Source organism: Argopecten irradians, chromosome 2, assembly GCF_041381155.1.
Source record: "Argopecten irradians isolate NY chromosome 2, Ai_NY, whole genome shotgun sequence".
In the NCBI taxonomy this organism is placed as follows: Eukaryota; Metazoa; Mollusca; class Bivalvia; order Pectinida; family Pectinidae; genus Argopecten; species Argopecten irradians.
The window spans coordinates 38,192,177-38,216,638 of NC_091135.1; the positions used below are offsets into that span (position 1 = coordinate 38,192,177).

Sequence of the window (24,462 nt, forward strand, 5' to 3'; positions counted from 1 at the left end):
TTCTAATAGAATCAGTACCACAAACATCCTTGAAAAGACACTTTTAAACTATAATAAAAATACGGCAAAACATAGTGCGCTTGCAGGACACTCTAGATTGGAAAATAATAACTTGTATCTATCCAATTATGGCTATGGGCCCCCCCATTTGGGGCATAGGGCACATGGCCATCAATAATGTAAATATGAAAAGGAAAAACCATATACAAAATAATTACTGTACAAATCCCATAAAACAAACTTGCTATTACTCCTAGTGGAGTTTCATACTGCTTTTAGTGTATAAAGCATAACCAATTCATTTGGCAGTCCAACACATTGTTAAAACATCCTTTGTGCAAAAGGGGACAGAACTTGTATAAATTTTGTTTTTTAAAGACTGGCACCCCATGTCATATGGGGCAGTGGAAAAACAACTCTCATATCCACCCTTACCCAAATACAACTACCACACTGGAAATTACCCAATTCAAATAAAACCCCTAATCCAAAAAGCAAATATTGTAGTCCTGGAAATCAAGTAAAAATTTATTTTCTGCATGGATTTGTAACCAATAATTTGAAATCGTGAAAATGTGTGTACACAAACTTTATTCTAGTAAATATGGGTAAGGGGGAATCCTATATTTAATTTACATATATAATCTTGTGTTAAGGACTAACTGTACTAAATTTTGTTTATCTGACACCCTGGCCATCAATTACTTTGAAACCTAGCACAAATTAGATGGGCAGACTCAGAAACTGTATTGCATTTTATATGGAGAAATCTATTATGTAAAGCCAGTTATGTGAAAATAGAGGTATGACAATAGACCTTACTATTTAAATCCTCAATACTTGTCCTAGGGTTGTATTCTTAGCATGGATTGTAAACAAATTCAATAACTTGGCTCGTCCAAATTCCGTTTTTTCATTCTTTTGATTGAGTTTACCTTAAACATTTTCGATCAGTAAATGAGTTTATAAATAACAGGGTCTTTGTGTATGTAACCCCAATTGACGAATTGGGGCAAGACTATGGTACAACAACCGAGCAATGGTCACCACAGAATAGGGGGAAATAGAGGTAAATCCTTTAAAGCCTAAATATAGATATATATGTCGTACACAGATAAAATAATAATGGAAGTTGACTTATTCAGAAACAAAAATGGTTCTAAGAACTATTTCAACTAAAGGTTTAACCTTAAAAATTATTCCAGTCAAGTACTAGTAATAATGTAATCGTGGCATATAGCAATCTTCCGTAATTTCTAAGGTATAAGTAAGAATTCTAAGCATGTATTTTCACCGTTTCGAATCTACATGTATAGTCATACAAGAAGGGTTACAGCATTACCACTATTAAAATCTCGGTATGATATACAAAAGGATCGCCAATGAATAGGCTATTTTAAGGATTAGTATAATTTTTAAATAATGATTTTTTTTTTAAAATCTACACTTATACTGTATCTAAAATCACATATCAGAAATATCATTGTTGTATGTCTGCTTTATAGTAAAAGTTATGGATAAAGTTTCAAAGGCAACAATATAGATATACATAATATTTTCGATATAAGATCGGTACTGTTTCTCCAATATCACATACATGTAACTGACAACCGCCCACATTTTATTTTTACTCAAAAACTATGCCGTGTTTGCATCATTATAGCAGAAGTTTGAAATAAAAACACACATTATAGATATATTCATGCTTATTTTTTTTAATATTCTATCTAAATCTCAGTCCAGACTGATCCGAACATCATTTTGATATCGTTATCAAAGTGGACTGATTATCTAATCTAAAGTTAGATACAAAATGTATATACTTGTTTGAATGTTTGAAATGGTGTAAATGGAATGTTTTGAAACTGAAAATATCTACATCATAAAGCTACTCTGACATCACAAGACCACGTGACCGCCTAGCTCATTATCTCTGAACCGTAGTCGACACTACCCGTAAATCACGACCAAAACCAACCGATAGTGCTAAAAGCTAGGCGATTCTTTGGGTGGGACTTGATTTTTCATTCATCCAAAGCAATATCCTGACGTATTATCAAAAAGAAATTTTGGCTGCACAAATCCTTTAAGGATGCCAGATAAGGAGCTCGAGGAAAGCAAGAAAGGAATGACCAACCTACAATCAGTATCGGGCAATTCATGTAACTGCACCTCATTGGATTTGAGCTTACTATCCTTATGTGGAGGGCTATAAACGTGAAGTAATGTGTGGGACACCTTCACCACTTGGCTATTGCTACCCACACCACAGCTGACTGCAATGCATTAGAGCACTACCATCATATGATAATTTAATTTATAATAATTATTGTACGTGTAATTAATTGGCATTAATAAGACAATCTGAGTAAACCACTAAGACTATGATGCAAAAAAGTCAAATTTAAGACAGGTTAGAAAAAGATTTTCACAGCACAACTTTTTGCTTTTAATTTAAAAAAAAGCATCAAAATAAAAATTACTGTTCATGTGAAAATTTGTTTTATCACATTTTAATGGTTTTTTTTTTGCAAAATTATCTACAAAATAAATTTTTTTATTATTAAAAATGTATTCACATAAACTCCAACAAAGGTTTCTTCTTTGATCAAGTTATCAACAATTACTTATATATGAGTTGTGTGAAAGTGACACATTCATATAAATCCAGAAACTTAATTCCGGGAATTGGTGCACGATACATTCACTTCAGGCTATTTATGTCAAAATGTCACAGATCCATTGGTCATGCATACATGTAGATGGTAACTGTTTGTACACAGCGCTAGCCTGCCCTATGTCATATTCCTGATTCTTTCACATTCAACACAAACTACCTTTTATCTTTTCAATTTTCTATTTTTTCTTTTTTGTTGATTCACTCAATTGTAACTATAACAACAAAATCCTCTGTAAGCCACACTATCCTTGTGACTAATACACACATCTGTACAAATGTCAATAGCAATTTATGATATCTATACTTCTTTGATCACTAATGGTTTTTCTGTCCCTTCATCAGCCTCGTCCACAAATTCTGTTCCTCTACAACGCCGACCAGTGACAGGATCTACCACACAGCCCAGTTTATACACAACACGATCAACTTTATGTGTGACTAGCCTTTTGTCTTCACTTCTCGGAAGAGATCTGATTAACACAATGTCACCTATCAAACAGTTATGAGAATTATCTTCGGCCCAATAGAACTTTCTGTTAGGGAAAAACTGAAAAATAAAAAAATAAAATTATAAGTACATGTAAATAAATTAATGAAAATATATTATTTATTGAATTTAATCACTTATTTGTTACCTTTTTCATGGAGACAATATTTCCATTTAGAACAACTTTTAACACAATATACAACTGATGTAGCCGACATAATTAGAACTGTATTGTGATTGAACTTGGTCGCTCAGTTGGTTAGAGCATTTGGCTAGTGTTCGGAGGTCTCAGGTTCAAATCCTGGTCTGGTCGCTACATTGTCTCCTCTACTGTTACAGAACAAATGATTAATCTAACGTTATGGCTGCATTTGTGTAACAGTCCTGCATTTGAGTAACAATTATAAGCTAAGCAATCAATAATCTATACAAATGCAGGATTATGTGAAATGAATATGCATGATATAAAGTTGTTTTACGACAAAAGTTGACAATATAAACCAATTATTACTAATTTCATGCACAAAAACATAGTTAAAATCAGATATATATATGGCAATCTGAAAGTTTTGACGTCCTTTTTCGAATTTTTTCTAAACCACTGCATCTGGTTTTATTTCAAAGAATCCTGCACTTGGAAATCTAAATGACTACTCAAATGCAGGACTACCAGCTATACTGTTAGCTGGTTAGTGTTACTCACAAGCGGTAGTGTGTCCAACCTGTTCAATTTAAATACTTTTGAACGTGTGGATAATCTATACTCAAAATCTGTCACCACACTCAGATATATAAATGGTCAAGTTTCTAACTTTAATGTATTGTAGTCAAAATGCTGAATGTACTTTGTTAGCCAACAGTTTAGCATCGTTACTGACCATGACTGGAGCATAATCCCTATTGAGATTCCTCCTCTAGACTCTTTTATATTCGGACGTCTGATAGATGTCTATCTATCAGACGTCCGAATATAAAAGAGTCCAGAGGAAGAATCTCAATAGGGATTAGACTGGAGCAGTGAACAGATGAAGTGACTTAGCTTACTTTTTTCAAATATTTGTCCAACTTCATTTTGCTTGTCTGTATCTTCAGGTTATCTGGGTTTGTAGCACTCCTTTTCACAACATGTCCTATATACATCGAATTAGATGCCGAACTTTTTCCAAGGCTTCTTATAAGAGGCACTAACTTTGACATTTGTGTTGTCATTATGATTTTCGATTTTCTCGTGTTATCCAATACAAGCGTCTATGTAACTTGACTTAAACATTCAATAGACGCAGATCCTTTATGTTTTTCTAATAGAAGAATGACATCGTTTAGTTTAGTCCGGAAAAAGTAAATTTATGACTATTCGTGATAAATAACTTAGATATTTAGATTTGACCCAAAATATCTTTTTCATACAGATCAAAAATTGTTTTTTTTTGTATATTTCCCTCATAAATCTACATTGGTTTTCAGATGAAAGTAAATAAAACTAATGAGTTATTTCCCCTGAAATTCAGCATCTGTTGCAGCCATGAAACAGTATCGTTTCGCTTGATGTGTTATTCAACTTATTCTGGCTGTATTGATTATGAAAAAAGCTGTTATGTGTTATATAATATATAAGTAATGGAATGCACATGCATATGTTTCTGTCAAGTCTAAATTATCAGTTTATTGCATTTCTGAATATATATATCAGTATAAAATAAGCTTATTATATTTGTGGACTTTTTTTTCAGTTATGACTTGGACTAAAGGATGTCACTTTTGGAAGTGCAGTGGCCACTTGTAGGATACATTTGAAGAATGTCAAAGGATTCACTAGAGGTAAGTAAGGTAAGATTCCATAATTTAAATATTTACAGAGGGACTATGCATGAGGATCAATTTGGACCTTTTATAGAACTAACTTTGTTTTAATTTTTTAGACTAGGCCTAGTGTAGCAGATTTTGATGGTGAGTTCTGTACAAAGTGAAATGGTCACATTTTATATAGCATTGCGCCAAGGAGACTTTCCCATATAAACAAGTTTAGTAGAAAATTGGATCTGTATTAAGCATGGGTGGGATGAAGGTTTGATCCAGGCAGGCTGCATACTGACCCTGTTTGCAATTCATTAATGGTTAATTAATATATATATATACATGTACAGTATGTGCCCCCTGTTTGGATATGTACATGTATACAGAAGGAATGATAAAATAAAGGTTGTGTTGGTAAAGTGGTACATAAAAGGTAGTTATTTAATGTACTAATTGGAATTATCTGATTACTTTCTTTGTTAAAAACAACAATTAAATATCTTGTGACAGAATTTAAAGAGAAAAAATCAACCTGATGATATATCAAATATTAAAAACCTAATTGGTTTTGCTGTAACTTGCAGACAAAAATCTGCCACTGTCACCTAAGAGCTGCCATTTACCTTTGAAAAGTCAAAAATGGATGATGCTGGTCAGGAAGACCTACAAGCTCGTCAAAGCTTCATGGTCAAGTCAGTGTCAGCTGAGTTTGATGGTAATGACCACCTGGAGGAGACAGAGATGACCACTCCTTTAACCTTATTCACAGATGACATCACACCAATAGCAGATCGAGGACATTCCCTTGGCCACCTGGCATTCCTTCCCCGGGGTGAACAGAGGACCCCATGTCGAGGTCAGCATTTTTTTCTCAAAAGAAAATTGGTTCCATTGTCATATCATCCTTTTCTCCTCATTTAACACATCAGTTCTAACCATCTATTAAGCCTTTTGGATTTAATTTGTTTCTGTTAACCGCCAGGGTTATAAGTATTTCAATTCTATAACAAAACTTGAACTGTATGCATATATGTGTCTGCATAAAAAATGAATAATGTGAAATTTAAAGAAAAAAAATAAGTTTTACATATTATGTAATTTTATATGCTACGGTTGTGTCTAAGATAAATTTAGAACTAACAAACATTTGAAACTTATAACAAAACCTAAATCTCGAAATAGGGGGAGATAATTTTATGTTTAAACTCGTTAAGTTTCAATGTAGGGGGAGATAATCTTATATAGAAAAAAAGCCCCACAAAATCATAACTTTTCAAATGATAAATGTGATTCAACATAGATTTATTTGAACAGAATTTTTTAATTTCAAACTTGGGGGGAGGGTGAGTAATATTTTATTTTTTTTATTTTCAAACATTTTACACAGTATATATAAATAGACTACAACACACAAACACTTGAATACACACTCACTCACAATACTCAAAACATCAAAGTGTATGTTATGTTACTCATATATAAAACATTACATAGCATGCCATGGTGTTACCCTGCATAATATGCATGTATGTGTACTAACATGACACAATACACATACATGCATGCATAGATACATGCATACAAACATACTCTAACAACACAAGCATACACAAGCATACACATATACATATGCACATATGTACATATACATGCATACATACACTCCTGCATGTCTTCAAGCATACCTACTATAGCATTGTATACATAATACAAAACATATGTGTACATACAATGCATAAGCAAGTGAGTAATATTTTGTTAGCATTCAGTTGAGAAATTCTTTCATGCAATCACAAGGTAGAAAAGCAGTTTTTAATTCCATCTTTTAATTTGCTCTAAAATAAAAGAGGTTTAAATTGTAAAACCAAATCTATCATTTAAAAATAAGAATAAATTTATTCAAGTTATCATTTTATGTGTGAATAATGGTATTGTTGTTTAGTGCCAGGTTGACATCTTACAGATAATTGTTAACATATTGTTTACTTCTACCTTCTTATTTTATAACTTACAGTTGTGATAGGTGAACAGTACCGACGTATTGTCCAGTGGTGGCGAGGAACATGGCAGCTTCCCAAGAGAGTTACCTCTCTTTACCACATGCTATTTCCATTTGGTTGTAAGGATGAGATGAAGGAACAAGTAAAAATTGCATGGCCAATTGTGAGTATGCACAGAGAGGAAAATTTTTCTGCCATCCATAAATTAATCATGCTTGTAGTCAATCAATTTTAGGATTATCTATATATATATATATAGTGCTTGAACAACTTTTCACATTATTGAAAGCATGAATTGGATTAACACAGTGCAGTGCATATAGAGAATACACGGTTAGTATCTTACAATACAAGGTTTATTTTGGTGCGAGACTTAGGAAAGCCGAGATGACGAGGCTTTGCCGAGTCATCTCGGCTTTCCGTGTCGAGCACCAAAATAAACCTTGTATTGTAAGATACTAACCGTGTATTCTGTTTATCCTGCAACCATTATGGCATTCAAAACGAAAGCAAATTGACAGTTCCTTACTTAATTTCGCTCGAAGCGAGACGATTCTTTGATGTGGAGGTAAAGATTCATTCACTTAACCGAATGAGAGTGCACTCCTTTTTACTGCCGTGGGAAATAAATAAGCGCATTCACAAACAGTCACCGTAATTCTATTCAGTGTGATATATCACTGAAAGGAAATGAAAATACTCAAATAACAATAAATACCCATTAAAGAATTACTTAACAATACATACCTTTGTCATGAGCCAAGAAAAAGACGGCACCGCCATACGAGATTTTCGATATCGTAAAAATGACGTCATTTCGGTGAATGTGACGTCACGTTTTAGCGGGACTGAATGACGTTTCATTCACCGGAAGGTTCAAGTTCTGGGTCAAGTTGAGAAAGTGCCATCAGATATGGAACAAATTCACATGATCGTATTGACGGATAAAGCATATCATATTGACGGATAAAGCACACGTTTATCCGGCAGTAGTTATCGGTCAGTATGTCGGACAGTTGCAGGATAAATCAAATGAAATCAATGTCATCTACTGGTATCCAAATAGCTGGATTAAATTATAATACTCTTTAAAATGGTTTCAAAACCTAATTCTTCAATATTTACACAAATTGTTAGTATTTTTGACAATTTCATATAATATGTGTTTGTTGAAAGATAGTTCAAGACTTTGCAAAACACAGTATTTCTCAATGTTATGAGATTTGGGGCCTTTATCACCCTTTGTTAACAAGTTCAAAGCATTTCACTTGAAATTGGATGTTACAAGAGTAGACTGAGACACTTGACCTTAAGTTTATGTACATTTTATGCAAAATGTATTGCTTGACCTGATCAAGTTTGGCATCAAAAGTATTACAATCATAATACCCTGACATTTTTGTTTTTACTTTCAGGTTGGTGTCATGGCTACACAGTATATAAACATACTGGTCAGTCTGATTTACTGTGGTCATCTTGGTACTGCCCAGCTGGCTGCTTTAGCCTTGACGACAACAGTAAGTTTTGTCCAGTTATGTTCTATGTGTGACCACATCTGTTTGTTTGGAATATAGAAGCCTTCCTGTGTGCAAGATTTAGTGGAATTGGCTCCCTTTAATATATATTTTTTTTAATTTTCAAGGTTATCAATGTTTCCAGTAATTCTGTGATGTTGGGATTAGCTTCAGCATGCGACACTCTCTTCTCTCAGGTAAATGTTGCTCATGACTGCACCAAAATTACATTTAGTAGCAAGAAATGATATACTTGTCAAGGACTTACTTATAGAAGTGCTTGATTAAATAAATCATATCATTTCATATTTTGTAATTTATTTTTCTTTCTTTTTGTAGACCTTTGGCAGTAAAAACAAACATCGAGTTGGTGTTATTGTACAGCGAAGTAAGTAACAGTGAGATCAAAGTGTCTATAATGTAGTGTAGTGAGAGAATTTAGGGAACTCGCTCTCAAGTAACATACTATATTTATTCTACACTTATCCTTATCTATTATTATTTTCAATTTTACAGATTTTAAGTGACTATGATCAATACAATTAGTGTTTTTTTACTTGACAAAATCTGAATGCCATCTGTGCATTCATATTTTTAGCCCACTATCATCAGATGGTGGGCAATTCAAATCGCTTTTTGTCCTTGGTCTGTCAAATTTCATATGTAGGTTCCCCTAGAGCCCTAGTTGTGCATATTGTATTTGGGGACTGATCGGTCAACAAGATGACCGCCAGGATTGTTTCTGCTATTTCTCAGAAAGTACTGAAGGGATATGTCTCATATTGCATGTTCGGGTCCCCTAGATCCCTAGCTGTTCATATTGCAAAATGGAACCGATCGATTAACAAGACGACCGAAAGGCCGCCATCTTGGATTTTGATAATTTAAGTTGTTACCACTATTACAGTCTCAAATTTGAATTGCAGGTTCCCCTAGGTCCTTAGTTTTGCATATTACATTTTTAAACCTGTGCATATTGCATAATGGGACTGAGCGGTGAACAAGATGGCTGACAGAACGCCATTTTGGATTTTGATAATCAAAGATTGTTACCGCTATGTCTCAGAAAGTACTTAAGCGATATCGATCTGTCCCAAATTTCATGTGCAGGTTCCCCTAGGACCTTTGTTATGCAAATTGCATTTTGGGAGCGATTGGTCAATAAGATTGTTGACAGGAAGCCATCTTGGGTTTTGATAATTGTTTGTTACTGCTATATATCTCAGAAAGTACTGAACGGGTCTTTCTCAAATTTAAGTAGTAAAAGTTTGAAAAGCAGAGAAAAGATCCATCTTTCCATTGTCAGACATAGATCATTCTTTGGTGGCCGCCAAGATCCCTCTGGGATCACTTGTTCTGTTTTTCAAAGACATATTAAACTATACCCTAAGAGATACATCTATACATAGTACATATTGGTCCATGCCTTTGATATATACAGACTTCAATTTTACTTAGTTTGTAGTGTCTCTATAATGGTATTGTAATTTGTTTCCATTACACTGTCACATTGTATTTTATTTAGGAATATAACAGTAATCCTGAGTGTGTGTTGTAGGATCTTTCTGTATTATCTAGGTATAGTGATCCTGAGTGTGTGTTGTAGGATCTTTCTGTATTATCTAGGTATAGTGATCCTGAGTGTGTGTTGTAGGATCTTTCTGTATTATCTAGGTATAGTGATCCTGAGTGTGTGTTGTAGGATCTTTCTGTATTATCTAGGTATAGTGATCCTGAGTGTGTGTTGTAGGATATTTCTGTATTATCTAGGTATAGTGATCCTGAGTGTGTGTTGTAGGATCTTTCTGTATTATCTAGGTATAGTGATCCTGAGTGTGTGTTGTAGGATCTTTCTGTATTATCTAGGTATAGTGATTCTGAGTGTGTGTTGTAGGATCTTTCTGTATTATCTAGGTATAGTGATCCTGAGTGTGTGTTGTAGGATCTTTCTGTATTATCTAGGTATAGTGATCCTGAGTGTGTGTTGTAGGATCTTTCTGTATTATCTAGGTATAGTGATCCTGAGTGTGTGTTGTAGGATCTTTCTGTATTATCTAGGTATAGTGATCCTGAGTGTGTGTTGTAGGATCTTTCTGTATTATCTAGGTATAGTGATCCTGAGTGTGTGTTGTAGGATCTTTCTGTATTATCTAGGTATAGTGATCCTGAGTGTGTGTTGTAGGATATTTCTGTATTATCTAGGTATAGTGATCCTGAGCCTGTGTTGTAGGATCTTTCTGTATTATCTAGGTATAGTGATCCTGAGTGTGTGTTGTAGGATCTTTCTGTATTATCTAGGTATAGTGATCCTGAGTGTGTGTTGTAGGATCTTTCTGTATTATCTAGGTATAGTGATCCTGAGTGTGTGTTGTAGGATCTTTCTGTATTATCTAGGTATAGTGATCCTGAGTGTGTGTTGTAGGATCTTTCTGTATTATCTAGGTATAGTGATCCTGAGCCTTTGTTTTAGGATCTTTCTGTATTATCTAGGTATAGTGATCCTGAGCCTTTGTTGTAGGATCTTTCTGTATTATCTAGGTATAGTGATCCTGAGTGTGTGTTGTAGGATCTTTCTGTATTATCTAGGTATAGTGATCCTGAGCCTTTGTTTTAGGATCTTTCTGTATTATCTAGGTATAGTGATCCTGAGCCTTTGTTGCCTGCCCTGTTGTGCCATCCTAATTAACACAGAACACATAATGAACTACATAGGACAGGATCCCAGGGTTGCCAGGTAACTTTTTATAAATCAGAAAAAATGAATGGGTAACTTCATGCTTTATTTTTTCCAACAATCACTTTTAGATAAAAAAGTAGGGCAGTAGTTGAGTTTGTTTGTTGAGTTTGATAACCTAATTTTTAGAACAGCTTAAGGACGTCGGGTTTAGATCGCGGAGGAAAGCTAGAGTAAACGGAGAAAAATCACCAACCTGTGATCAGTACCTTGCGCAACTGCCCCATATTGGTTTCAATCTCGCATCCAGAGGTGAAGTAACATGTAGTGACATGTTGTGACATCTTTACCATGAGTCCACCATGACTCAGTAAATAAAAATAATGCATAAGTGTGTTAAATGTAACAGCAGCTTTATTGACTATCACTACATGTCTTAAGGATGTACACCTCTGAGAAGTCAAAATTTTCTTGTATTAAACTTTTTTTCTCATATAGATTTTTGGAAAAAGGAGTTCATACCACAAAAGAAAATGGAAGAAAAAACATATGTCCGTGTACTTGTTTTTGAGCTTTTGTCACTCAAAGATACCTAGTTGACAAAATATTGGATTTTATGGGAATTTTGCCGTTTTGACCATATAAGATAGAGATTAAAGCCATAATTTCCTAATGGGGTGTTTGATATGTATGAATGTTTGTAGAATTCATTTTCTAGTAGTCTTCTTTAAAAATATATCAGTTTTGATCAAATAGACTAATATTTTTTCTCAGAATAACAACATATGCTACCCCTACCCCTTAATTTTGAGCTAAAAAATGCACCATTTGCAGCCATTTTTGCCAAATTTAACCCTTTACAGAAAAAGTTCTGGTATTAAACTTTTGTAATTATTTTGCATATCAATAGGGAAATGGTTGTTCTTTCTAAATCAGGAAGAAAAATTGGGGGTCCGTGTGCTTACTTTTTTGCCCTATTTGAATTTTTGTTATTTTCAGTATTTTAGAGAAAAAAATAAAAGTGCCAAAATTATCATTAAATGTAAAAAGAAAGTCACAAAAGTGTATCATTTCACATATTAATGCTAAATATTTTAATTACTACTAAGCTAGTAACGATTTGCAGCAAAAATTAGTTAAATACAGCTAAAAATGATGGCGCAGTGATGATTTAAGTAAAAACAATTTCAGGAAAAAATGGTAAAACTGTGGCTCTACTTGAAGCGAAAAAAGACACAATTTCAAAATGGCCGCCAAATGGGCCATTTCTTAAAATCCCCGTATAAAATAATCTACTAAAAATAGAAATGTAATTTTTTGACAAAATTTGCATCTGGCAACTTGCTACATATACTGATAAATTATATTTGAAAATCTCATAACTTCTTTGGTCTATGTTGAAACGAGACTTCAACGGGACTGAAACCTCAGAAGAATACATCCTTAAGTCTGAGTATGCTGTAGAAGGCCACTTTGCATTAAAGCTTTAAAAGTTTTAATTAGCAAAATATTCAAATACGACTTTAGCTGGTGTTATTATTAAAATGTTACAATGTGAACTGTTTGTGTTGCAGACTTGGAGGGAAGTATGCCCTGATATATATAGCTGGTCTGCCTGTAAGTGTATAATTGTATCAAATTTAGCATGGTCTTGTTTCACTACATAATTAAATAAGGTACCCATTATCACTTGGTAATAACACCCACTATACGAGGGATGTTCCGAAATTAATGTTACTTGCGCAATATCTCGTGGAAATCGTGCTAAATGAGCTTAAAACTACCTCGTGGCGATAGCATGATATCTGAAGCATGATATAGGTAAATATCTCACTCACAATTACACTGACCTTGGTGCTGTGTACATTGTTTTGTAGCGCACTCGTTACACTCTATACAAATATGGTTGGCAAGAGAGTTGAAAACGTAATTGAAATTAGGGCCTATATCAAAGGTAGGTCTCTACTTGGCTTAAAGCCAGTGGATATTCATCGTGAGGTGTGTGATATATATGGGAAGGGTCAAATCTCATATAAGACTTTTTGTAGGTGGGTTGCTCGATTTAAGTCGGGACACCAGCAGCTTAAAGATGCTGCCCACACAGGTCGCCCTGCAACAACAACAACAAAGCATAAAATTGAACTAATTCAGCAAATTCTTGAAAAAGATGCAAGGTACACTGTCCGGCAGTTAGCTAAAATGACAGGCTTGCCTTTAGCACGTATTCATTGCATTTTAAAGAAACATCTTAAGCTGGGCAAGATCAATGCCAGGTGGATACCCCATTTACTAACTGACAACCAAAAGAGGTCCCGGGTTGACAAGGCCAAATCCTTATTGAAGAAATACCCAAAATACAGCAAAAAGGCTTTTGATAATTTGGTCACAGGTGATGAAACATGGGTGTATTTTTTCGAACCCAAAAGAAAATGCTCTAATTGAATCTGGGCATACAAAAACGCCAGGCGCCCTAGCATTGCTAAAAGAATACGCACCGTGAGGAAGGTTTTGTATGTCATGTTCTTTGATAACAAGGATCCAATCATTCAAAACCCTGTTCCAAAAGGCAAAACTGTCACAGCGAAGTATTATAGAGACGTTGTACTTCGAAAACTTAAGAAAGTCTACAAACGCCGCCGCCCACAGACAGGTTTGAAGTATCTCAGGCTCTTACATGATAATGCGCCAGCACACAAGGCGCGCATTGTAACGGAGTTTTGAAGGCAGAAAAGGTCACTGTCCTCCCCCACCCTGCATATTCAGCAGACTTGGCCCCCTGTGACTTTTTCTTGTTCCCTAAACTAAAATCTAAAATTTCACTTGTCTGGAACAAAATCTGAATCAAGAAATGCCCTTTGCTCTGCCATTTACCAGTATCTTATGAGTATACCAATTCAAGAGTACGAAAGCTATTTCCAAAAGTGGATTGATCAGTTGAAACGATGCATAAATGCAGAGGGGGATTACTTCGAAGGACAGGGCAAAGTGAAATGATCAGAATTACTTCTATCAAAGAGAAATCACCAAAGTAACAATAATTTTGGAACACCCCTCGTACAATATTCACTTGTTTGTATCATTAGGTTATTGTAATTATCCAACACTTGATCAGTATGAAAACATTTACATCTACATGTATAGTTATCTGAAGTTGTTAAACCTATAGTACAGCTGATACATCATACACCAATATCCAATAACATAATTACTCCTATGTATCAATTGACAAATAAACATGAAGATGTTGTTGTTAAACAATACCACCTAATAGAAAAATTTATTTATAACTTGGCTTGAGTCAGTACTTGCCTATACATATGGAATACCCTGTTGGACTTCTTGTCTTGATGTTTTCACTAAGTAATCTGGACTTCTCATACAACTCTGTGTGGCAGTCATCCTTTTGTATGCCGTGACTTTCCATCAAACCCAATAAGTGTGATTGATTACTCATTGTGACCTAAATGAAGTTTATATTGTATGCTAGCATCTTACTCTCTTTTTGTTTTAGGCTGTGGCTTACTCGGATATCCTGTCTAAATATCTTCAAGCCCAGGTACATACTGAAACAGTTTTACTTGGATACATTAATTTCACATATGGAGGAAATATTTCAAAAATTCTGAATTCAGTCTTAATTCTTAAAACTTCAGAATTTTTGAAATACAAAATTTGAGCAGAAACAGCTTTTTAACTTTAAAAAAAAAATCAGCCATGAAAATTGATTCATATTCAGTCATTGCTTATTGATCTAAATTGCTATTTATATAGAGCTTTGAATTAGGTGTTAAGGTGGTACATATGTATCTGTCTAAACTACTGTCAGTATTAAAACCAACTTAATTTCACATTTTCATGCCCCTTTAATGACTTTTTTGTGACAATTTAATTTTATGATCAATACATACTTCTTTGGTTCAACTTGATCTGTATTTGAAATATTTTCATGGCGATTTATTTTCACAATTTCTTATCTCAAGTGAAATACATAGAATTTAATTTCATTCGAAAATGTGTTGGCTTACAGTAAAATGTAGTTCTTCAAGACCTAGAAATTTAGAAATACAATGTATTCTTATAGGAAGATTATAGTCACAAGTAAAATTACAACATTTTAACATCAGTTTTCTGTCTATTTTGCAAATGCCAGCATATATATATTTGTGTTTACTAAGGAGTTTTTGGCTTGCAAATAAGTTTGTTCTGCATATTATGTACCTGTTGTATATTTCAGTGTATCGTGATTCCCAGTCTGATGATCGGTATAGCTTCTAACTTCCTCAATGTGGGATTCCATGCTCTGTTTCTATTTGTGATGAGACTGGATATTGTGTGAGTAATTTTGCCTTATAGAAAATATATATAGCACATCAACGTACATTTGTAATCTAAAATTTTAAAATTTTCACTCTATAGTGATTCCTTCATTACTAACCTTTAACAACTGACCCATGTTGTCTATAGTTATCTTAACCTACTGACCTATATTTTGTGTTGTAATTATATTTCTATCAGTAACCTTGATGACTGACCTTTATTGTTTCATACATGTATAAACAATGTATGGCTCAGTATCAGTGACTTTGACACCTAAATTGTTTCTGTTAAAATGATGTGTAACTTTGACCCACTGAACTACATTGTCAGATTTATTTGTTCCTTTATATCAGCAGAGGTGATTCAGTGTAGGGGTGTCTCTCAGTCAATGCCCTTCACCCTCTTATCTACATTGTCAGTTGAAATGATTGTTCGATCTCCAGTAATGACCTTGACCCATGGCCACTCAACTACATTGTATATGGTGTCTCTATATCAATGACCTTGACCCACTGACCTTCATTGTTGTAAAGATGCCTTTCTAGTATAATGACCTCGACGTACTGACCTACATTATATCTTGTAGGGGTGTCTCTACATCAATGACCTTGACCCCCTTTACTTCTTTGTGGTAAAGATGCCTCTCTAGTAATGACCTTAACCCACTTACCTACGTTATCTCCTGTGTTGGTGTCCATATCAATGACCTTGACCCACTAACCTACATTGTCTCTTGTAGTGGTGCCTCTATATCAGTGACCTTGACCCACTGGTGTATATTCTTGCTCCATGTTACCTACATAATCATCACTCGTACCTATGAGGATACGTGGACAGGTGAGAAATATGGACAAATAGGAAGTAGAATTATAACTCCTCTGAATCTTTAATCTCATACAAGGTACTCGTTATATAGGGATCATTTTCAAAACCAATTATTTAGTTACATTTTTAGCTGAAGAAATGGAATGAATGCATAACAGAAAAGCTTTTCTGTGGTTGTAATAAAAACTGTTTTCTATTTATATATCCATATCTGTTAGAAAATGTACTTAAATTCTAGTTACTAGTATTTGTGTTTCAGGTTTAAGTGTGGAGTGTTTCTATGACTGGTGGATGTTCCTTACTCTGGCTGTACCTGGCCTCTTCATGGTCTGTCTGGAATGGTGGAGTCATGAAATCATCATGTTCTGTGTTGGTGAGTATTGAAATTGGGACACTGACAATGCACTTCCTTTCTCATGTTTTGTCCCAGCAGGTCAATTTATGCCTTAGAGGCTCTTCTAGATTTTATTTATAGCTTTAATTTGTGAGATTTCAAATTTCTTCCCTTTAATCTCAGAAATAATGTTATCATGCCCTGCAAAATGTTCAATATCTCCCTCTGTAGCATTTAGTTTTAGTCAATAACCCCACACTTAAAGGGACAATTCAGTATAAGAGAACATTAAAATTTGTATATATATCAGATAAAACAAGTTCTAATGGAAATTAGATCAGTCAGTTTTACTGTGATATGCCTGAAACGCCTATGGTGGTGACACGTGTGTGAAATATTCAAACTTGCTCGCTGTCCGCCATTACACACTGTGGTCGAACTTCTTGTATGCCAAACCCTGTCCCTTGCTCGTAAAGTAATGCAACTTTTGGCTAAAACTGCTCAAATCGCTCTGACAGTAGTGTGTTTACCTTATTAGGTGAATTGCCTTGCCTAAAAATCATTTTATCACCTTCTCAGTGGTTATGTAGTTCATTTGTTTAACATGCGTGACTTTGGCTCGGGTATGGGTACAGAGTTAATATTGTACCTGTTTAATCGTATTGATCTACGATTTGATATTTCAACGATATTAATTAAAATACTTAACAATGTCGTGGAATTTGTCAATGTTTTACTTTATATGTTTCATAAGAAATGTAGAACAATACATTTATGCTATATTTTGCTTATTGGTTATGTAAAAGAATTTGCCTGAGTGAATTGTCTCTTTAATTAATAGGTGTTAGTGAATTACTTCACCTTTCATGTTCTGAATGTTATCCCCTGATTTTTCCTTTATCAGACAGTATCTCTCTATATCAATGATTTATCTCCCCTATAATGTTATTTAGTTATGAATTATCTCCCTTGTCATAGTTATCTTCCCTGTGATATTCCATGTTTGTTATCTCCCCTCCCTGTTGGTTTAATCGGGTTACTCCCACAATTTATGTTTGATGTTTGTAAGATTATTTTGCTGGACTACTATTGTTTTAGGTGGTGGCCAGCTTATAACCACAAACCTCTTTGTTGCGAATTCCATGCAGGGCAGTTGCCAGGTGTTGACTGTTCTTTTGGTACTCCGACTTTCTCCACCCTCTAAACCTGTCATGTCATAAGATAACTCGGACTGTTAATAGGACGTTAAACCAATTTGTTTTAATTATGTTAATTATACCAGATGTGCCCTTGTTAATATTCCAGGTCTGGTTAGTGTTGACCAGCTGGCCAGTCACTCTATTGCTTACACGATGGCGAGTATGGCCTTCATGGTGAGTGGTTTCTGTAAATATCGTCAATTTAATAGCTTTGCGAGTTTCTAATGATGACTTTTAGTACATTTTTAAATTATATATTTTATTTTTGCTTCATCTTGATGTGAAACTTTTTAGCATGTGATGTTACACTCGGAAACTTTGCATGTTTAAATTTTCTGAAGTCCACATTTTTGCATGGAACAAGCTAAGATTGAAATATTTTGTGAAACACATATTATTTGATATCAATGTCTAACTAAAACTTGTGGCCTTTTTGTATGGAAGTTTCAATTATCAATTTCTAAGCATATGCCCGGCAGTTGAAAATTTTATTAGAGCTACATAGACGTTCTTTTTTCATCTGAGTTGCTATGCTATTATTGAGGTATTTGACTTTCTATCAGAGTTCCCTACCTCACCATTGCTAACAATATACTCCTAACAATGTGCTTAAAGTACTATTACCATCGAGTAGTTCTATCTTCAATAATTGTGATGTCACAAAACGTCAAGATATGACATAACAATAACCTCTGGGATGAATCAATGGTAATTGTACTTCATTCTCAACATTTTCTGGAAATTGATGTATTCCCAGATACTGACTCTCAGTTTGGAAAATTGGCTCGGGATCTCCTCTGGCCATAGCAACATCTAAATGTATATTACATAAAAATAAAGAAGAGTCAACAAGAAGCCTTGCTAGTTTTATTTTATCTTTTGAATTGCTTTATCTCTATCACATTGTTCATTGCATCTTTGTCTGTCATTTAATTTGATCTTTATGACTTTAGTTGCCACTTGGCCTATCTGTAGCTGCCAGTGTAAGGGTGGGAAATCACCTTGGGACAGCCAACCCTTGTAAAGCTCTCACAGCCTCACGAGTGTCTATACTTATAGCAGGTAACTATATATATACCAGTGCCTCGAGATCCATTAACAGAGGTATATCACGCAGGTAATTTTTTTTACATGCATATAACTAAAAGAATAGTTAAGCACCTTTTCATGTAATAATCTGTATGGATTGTTATCCTTCGTCTTTCACACAATTACTGAACGACTAAGAGGCAAAAGGTACTAATATATCCTATTCTGTCTTTGCAGTACTTATGACCCATCTAGAGAAGGTATCGATTGTGATGTCATTATTTTGTTAACATAATTCACATCCCTTTCACTTAAAAACATCATGGTTATAATCAATACCTTCCCGTAAGGGAGGTAACTACCTTATATATGCAAACAAGGAGTAGTATAATGATGTCAAGAGTAGTAAGTTTCAAACAGATGACTGCTACCTAGTATATTTAAGTTCATAGGGATTAAATAGGTTTTGATGATTTTTTGAATGACCAAGAAATAACAATTTTTTTTGGTTTTTTTTTTTGGCTTTTATTCAAGTATCCGAGTCAAATTGCTATTGAATGTACATCTTTTAAATATCATTTCAGTAACTGTAGCAGTAGTTTCAGCTTTCACCTTCCTCGCACTGAAAAATGTCATACCATACCTGTTTACAAATGATGGGTAAGTCATGAGAAAGTTCAGTAGATATCATGCCATTTCTGTTTGTAAATGTTTGACGAGTAAGTGTTCGGCAAGAAAGAAGAAAGAGAACAAAATTCATTGTACACTTTACTGTATTCGTAACATTTGAAAAAGATAGCAGTGTTTCAATGAAGTAAATTGCCTAATAGTTTGGAAATAACAAATTGTTAGATAAAATACAACAAATTGTTAGACAACTTGGTAGACAAAATATAACAAATTACATAATGTAGTAGATAAAATTAGTTATTCACTTGATTAAGGATTATATTGACATTGTGGTACATAGATAATACAAATTTCTTATTATAGTATCTGTATAGGAATTAAGATTACTGACATTGTGGTACATAGATAATACAAATTTCTTATTATAGTATCTGTATCGGAATTAAGATAACTGACATTGTGGTACATAGATAATACAAATTTCTTACTGTGTCTGAAATTAAGATTACTGACATTGTGGTACATAGATAATACAAATTTCTTACTGTGTCTGTATAGGAATTAAGATTACTGACATTGTGGTACATAGATAATACAAATTTCTTACTGTGTCTGTATAGGAATTAAGATTACTGACATTGTGGTACATAGATAAAATACAAATTTCTTACTGTGTCTGTATAGGAATTAAGATTACTGACATTGTGGTACATAGATAATACAAATTTCTTACTGTGTCTGTATAGGAATTAAGATTACTGACATTGTGGTACATAGATAATACAAATTTCTTACTGTGTCTGTATAGGAATTAAGATTACTGACATTGTGGTACATAGATAATACAAATTTCTTACTGTGTCTGTATAGGAATTAAGATTACTGACATTGTGGTACATAGATAATACAAATTTCTTACTGTGTCTGTATAGGAATTAAGATAGACTGACATTGTGGTACATAGATAATACAAATTTCTTACTGTGTCTGTATAGGAATTAAGATTACTGACATTGTGGTACATAGATAATACAAATTTCTTACTGTGTCTGTATAGGAATTAAGATTACTGACATTGTGGTACATAGATAATACAAATTTCTTACTGTGTCTGTATAGGAATTAAGATTACTGACATTGTGGTACATAGATAATACAGATTTCTTACTGTGTCTGTATAGGAATTAAGATTACTGACATTTAACTGTGGTACATAGATAATACAAATTTCTTACTGTGTCTGTATAGGAATTAAGATTACTGACATTGTGGTACATAGAAAATACAAATTTCTTACTGTGTCTGTATAGGAATTAAGATTACTGACATTGTGGTACATAGATAATACAGATTTCTTACTGTGTCTGTATAGGAATTAAGATTACTGACACTGTGGTACATAGATAATACAAATTTCTTACTGTGTCTGTATAGGAATTAAGATTACTGACATTTTTACTGTGGTAGGAATAGACTGAATACAAATTTCTTACTGTGTCTGTATAGGAATTAAGATTACTGACATTTGTACATAGATAATACAGATTTCTTACTGTGTCTGTATAGGATAAGATTACTGACATGTGGTACATAAATAATACAAATTTCTTACTGTGTCCTGTATAGGAATTAAGATTACTGACATTGTGGTACATAGATAATACAAATTTCTTACTGTGTCTGTATAGGAATTAAGATTACTGACATTTAACTGTGGTACATAGATAATACAAATTTCTTACTGTGTCTGTATAGGAATTAAGATTACTGACATAGATAATACAAATTTCTTTTGTATCTGTGTGTATAGATAATACAAATTTCTTATTATAGTATCTGTATCGGAATTAAGATAACTGACATTGTGGTACATAGATAATAAAATTTCTTACTGTAGTGCCTGTATAGGAAATTAAGATTACTGACATTTAACTGTGGTACATAGAAAATACAAATTTCTTACTGTGTCTGTATAGGAATTAAGATTACTGACATTGTGGTACATAGATAATACAAATTTCTTATTATAGTATCTGTATAGGAATTAAGATTACTGAGATTGTGGTACATAGATAATACAAATTTCTTACTGTGCCTGTATAGGAATTAAGATTACTGACATTGTGGTACATAGATAATACAAATTTCTTACTGTGTCTGTATAGGAATTAAGATTACTGACATTGTGGTACATAGATAATACAAATTTCTTACTGTGTCTGTATAGGAATTAAGATTACTGACATTGTGGTACATAGATAATACAGATTTCTTACTGTGTCTGTATAGGAATTAAGATTACTGACACTGTGGTACATAGATAATACAAATTTCTTACTGTGTCTGTATAGGAATTAAGATTACTGACATTTAACTGTGGTACATAGATAATACAAATTTCTTACTGTGTCTGTATAGGAATTAAGATTACTGACATTTAACTGTGGTACATAGATAATACAAATTTCTTATTATAGTATCTGTATCGGAACTAAGATTACTGACATTGTGTACATAGATAATACAGATTTCTTACTATGTATCTGTATCGGAACTAAGATTTACGACACTGTTGTACATAGATAATACAAATTTCTTATTATAGTATCTGTATCGGAATTAAGATTACTGACATTGTGTGGTACATAGATAATACAAATTTTTCTTATTATAGTGTCTGTATAGAAATTAAGATTACTGACATTTAACTGTGGTACATAGATAATACAAATTTCTTACTGTGTCTGTATAGGAATTAAGATTACTGACATTGTGGTACATAGATAATACAAATTTCTTATTATAGTATCTGTATAGGAATTAAGATTACTGAGATTGTGGTACATAGATAATACAAATTTCTTACTGTGCCTGTATAGGAATTAAGATTACTGACATTGTGGTACATAGAAAATACAAATTTCTTACTTTGTCTGTATAGGAATTAAGATTGTGACATTTAATCATTGTGGTAATTAGATAATACAAATTTCTTAACTTTGTCTGTATAGGAATTAAGATTATGACATTAACTGTGGTACATAGATAATACAAATTTCTTACTGTGTCTGTATAGGAATTAAGATTACTGACATTTAACTGTGGTACATAGATAATACAAATTTCTTACTGTGTCTGTATAGGAATTAAGATTACTGAATTGTGGTACATAGAAATACAAATTTCTTCTGTGTTGGAATAAGATTATACAAATTCTTATTGTATCTGATATAGGAATTAAGATAACTGACATTGTGGTATAGTTCTGTATACATAAGATTACTGACATTGTGGTACATAGATTTAATACAAATTTATTATAGTGTCTGTATAGGAATTAAGATTACTGACATTTAACTGTGGTACATAGATAATACAAATTTCTTACTGTGTCTGTATAGGAATTAAGATTACTGACATTGTGGTACATAGATAATACAAATTTCTTATTATAGTATCTGTATAGGAATTAAGATTACTGACATTGTGGTACATAAAGATAATACAAATTTCTTACTGTGCCTGTTCTGTATAGGAATTAAGATTACTGACATTTGTGGTACATAGATAATACAAATTTCTTACTGTGTCTGTATAGGAATTAAGATTACTGACATTGTGGTACATAGATAATACAAATTTCTTACTGTGTCTGTATAGGAATTAAGATTACTGACATTTAACTGTGGTACATAGATAATACAAATTTCTTACTGTGTCTGTATCGGAATTAAGATAACTGACATTGTGGTACATAGATAATAAATTTTTTTTATTATAGTGCCTGTATAGAAATTAAGATTACTGACATTTAACTGTGGTACATAGAAAATACAAATTTCTTACTGTGTCTGTATAGGAATTAAGATTACTGACATTGTTGTACATAGATAATACAAATTTCTTATTATAGTATCTGTATCGGAACTAAGATTACTGACATTGTTGTACATAGATAATACAAATTTCTTATTATAGTACGGAATTAAGATAACTGACATTGTGGTACATAGATAATAAATTTTTTTTATTATAGTGCCTGTATAGAAATTAAGATTACTGACATTTAACTGTGGTACATAGAAAATACAAATTTCTTACTGTGTCTGTATAGGAATTAAGATTACTGACATTGTGGTACATAGATAATACAAATTTCTTATTATAGTATCTGTATAGGAATTAAGATTACTGAGATTGTGGTACATAGATAATACAAATTTCTTACTGTGCCTGTATAGGAATTAAGATTACTGACATTGTGGTACATAGATAATACAAATTTCTTACTGTGTCTGTATAGGAATTAAGATCAATGTACTAAGATTACTGAGGCAGCCTACTGTGATTGGTTCTGTCCCTTTAGGATTTGAGATAAGATCTTTTTCTTACAGGACTGTAGTGAGCCTAGCCTCCACACTCATGATGCAGGTTGCCCTATTTGAGCTGTTTGACCAAGTGCAGGTATCTTTTATACAATCACATCATGAATTGATTGAAAAAAATGGAGAAGAAAAATTAATGTAATAATAAATGAAAATGGATATAAATGTTTAAGTGAAGCATATTATCAATTTTCAATCTTCATATAGGCCTATAGTTGAACAAGTGCTATTGTATATCTAAGTAAAGGAATTTTAAATTTAATATTTGACATTGAGAATAGCAAAGGGTATATTGTATGAGACAGCTCGTTTGACTTTTCATTTTACTGATGTTGCAGGCAGCTTGTAGTGGTGTGATCCGTGGCATTGGACTGCAGAAGTTTGGCGCTATCACTAACTTCATGTGTTACTATCTGGTAGCTTTACCCCTGGGTATTCCATTATTACTGGAAACATCCCTCGGTGTTTCAGGTAAAGTCTGAATTTTTGTTAATCATATATATATATACCCATTAATTACTAAAAATGATATACATGTATACACTTTATAACTGATCTCATATGTCTTCAGAAATAGTAAACCTGTGTTAATAT

The 24,462-nt window shown here is 33.2% G+C and overlaps 2 protein-coding genes across 3 annotated transcripts; one reads left to right on the top strand and one right to left on the bottom strand.

The window, feature by feature from the left end:
- Positions 1-2,497: 2,497 nt before the first annotated feature.
- LOC138315400 (small ribosomal subunit protein uS17m-like) lies at positions 2,498-4,433 on the bottom strand. The gene is made up of 2 exons (XM_069256399.1): positions 4,212-4,433; positions 2,498-3,227 (listed from the first exon to the last, which is right to left on the bottom strand). Exons 1-2 carry the CDS (start codon positions 4,374-4,376, stop codon positions 2,979-2,981), a joined length of 414 nt encoding a protein of 137 aa, XP_069112500.1. The 5' UTR covers positions 4,377-4,433; the 3' UTR covers positions 2,498-2,978.
- Positions 4,434-4,676: 243 nt separating this feature from the next.
- On the top strand, positions 4,677-24,462 carry LOC138316986 (multidrug and toxin extrusion protein 2-like). Of its 2 annotated transcripts, XM_069258620.1 has the most exons (18): positions 4,677-4,781; positions 4,898-4,985; positions 5,546-5,817; positions 6,976-7,124; positions 8,377-8,478; positions 8,604-8,672; positions 8,815-8,863; positions 11,110-11,209; positions 12,724-12,766; positions 14,661-14,705; positions 15,384-15,481; positions 16,206-16,303; positions 16,551-16,664; positions 17,931-17,998; positions 18,778-18,886; positions 19,438-19,513; positions 23,878-23,947; positions 24,207-24,462. In XM_069258620.1, the coding sequence occupies exons 3-18, from the start codon at positions 5,601-5,603 to the stop codon at positions 24,348-24,350; spliced, it is 1,551 nt and encodes a 516-aa protein (XP_069114721.1). In that variant the 5' UTR covers positions 4,677-4,781; positions 4,898-4,985; positions 5,546-5,600; the 3' UTR covers positions 24,351-24,462. The 2 variants fall into 2 exon arrangements, with proteins under 2 accessions (XP_069114721.1, XP_069114720.1); XM_069258619.1 differs by having other exon boundaries at positions 4,684-4,985.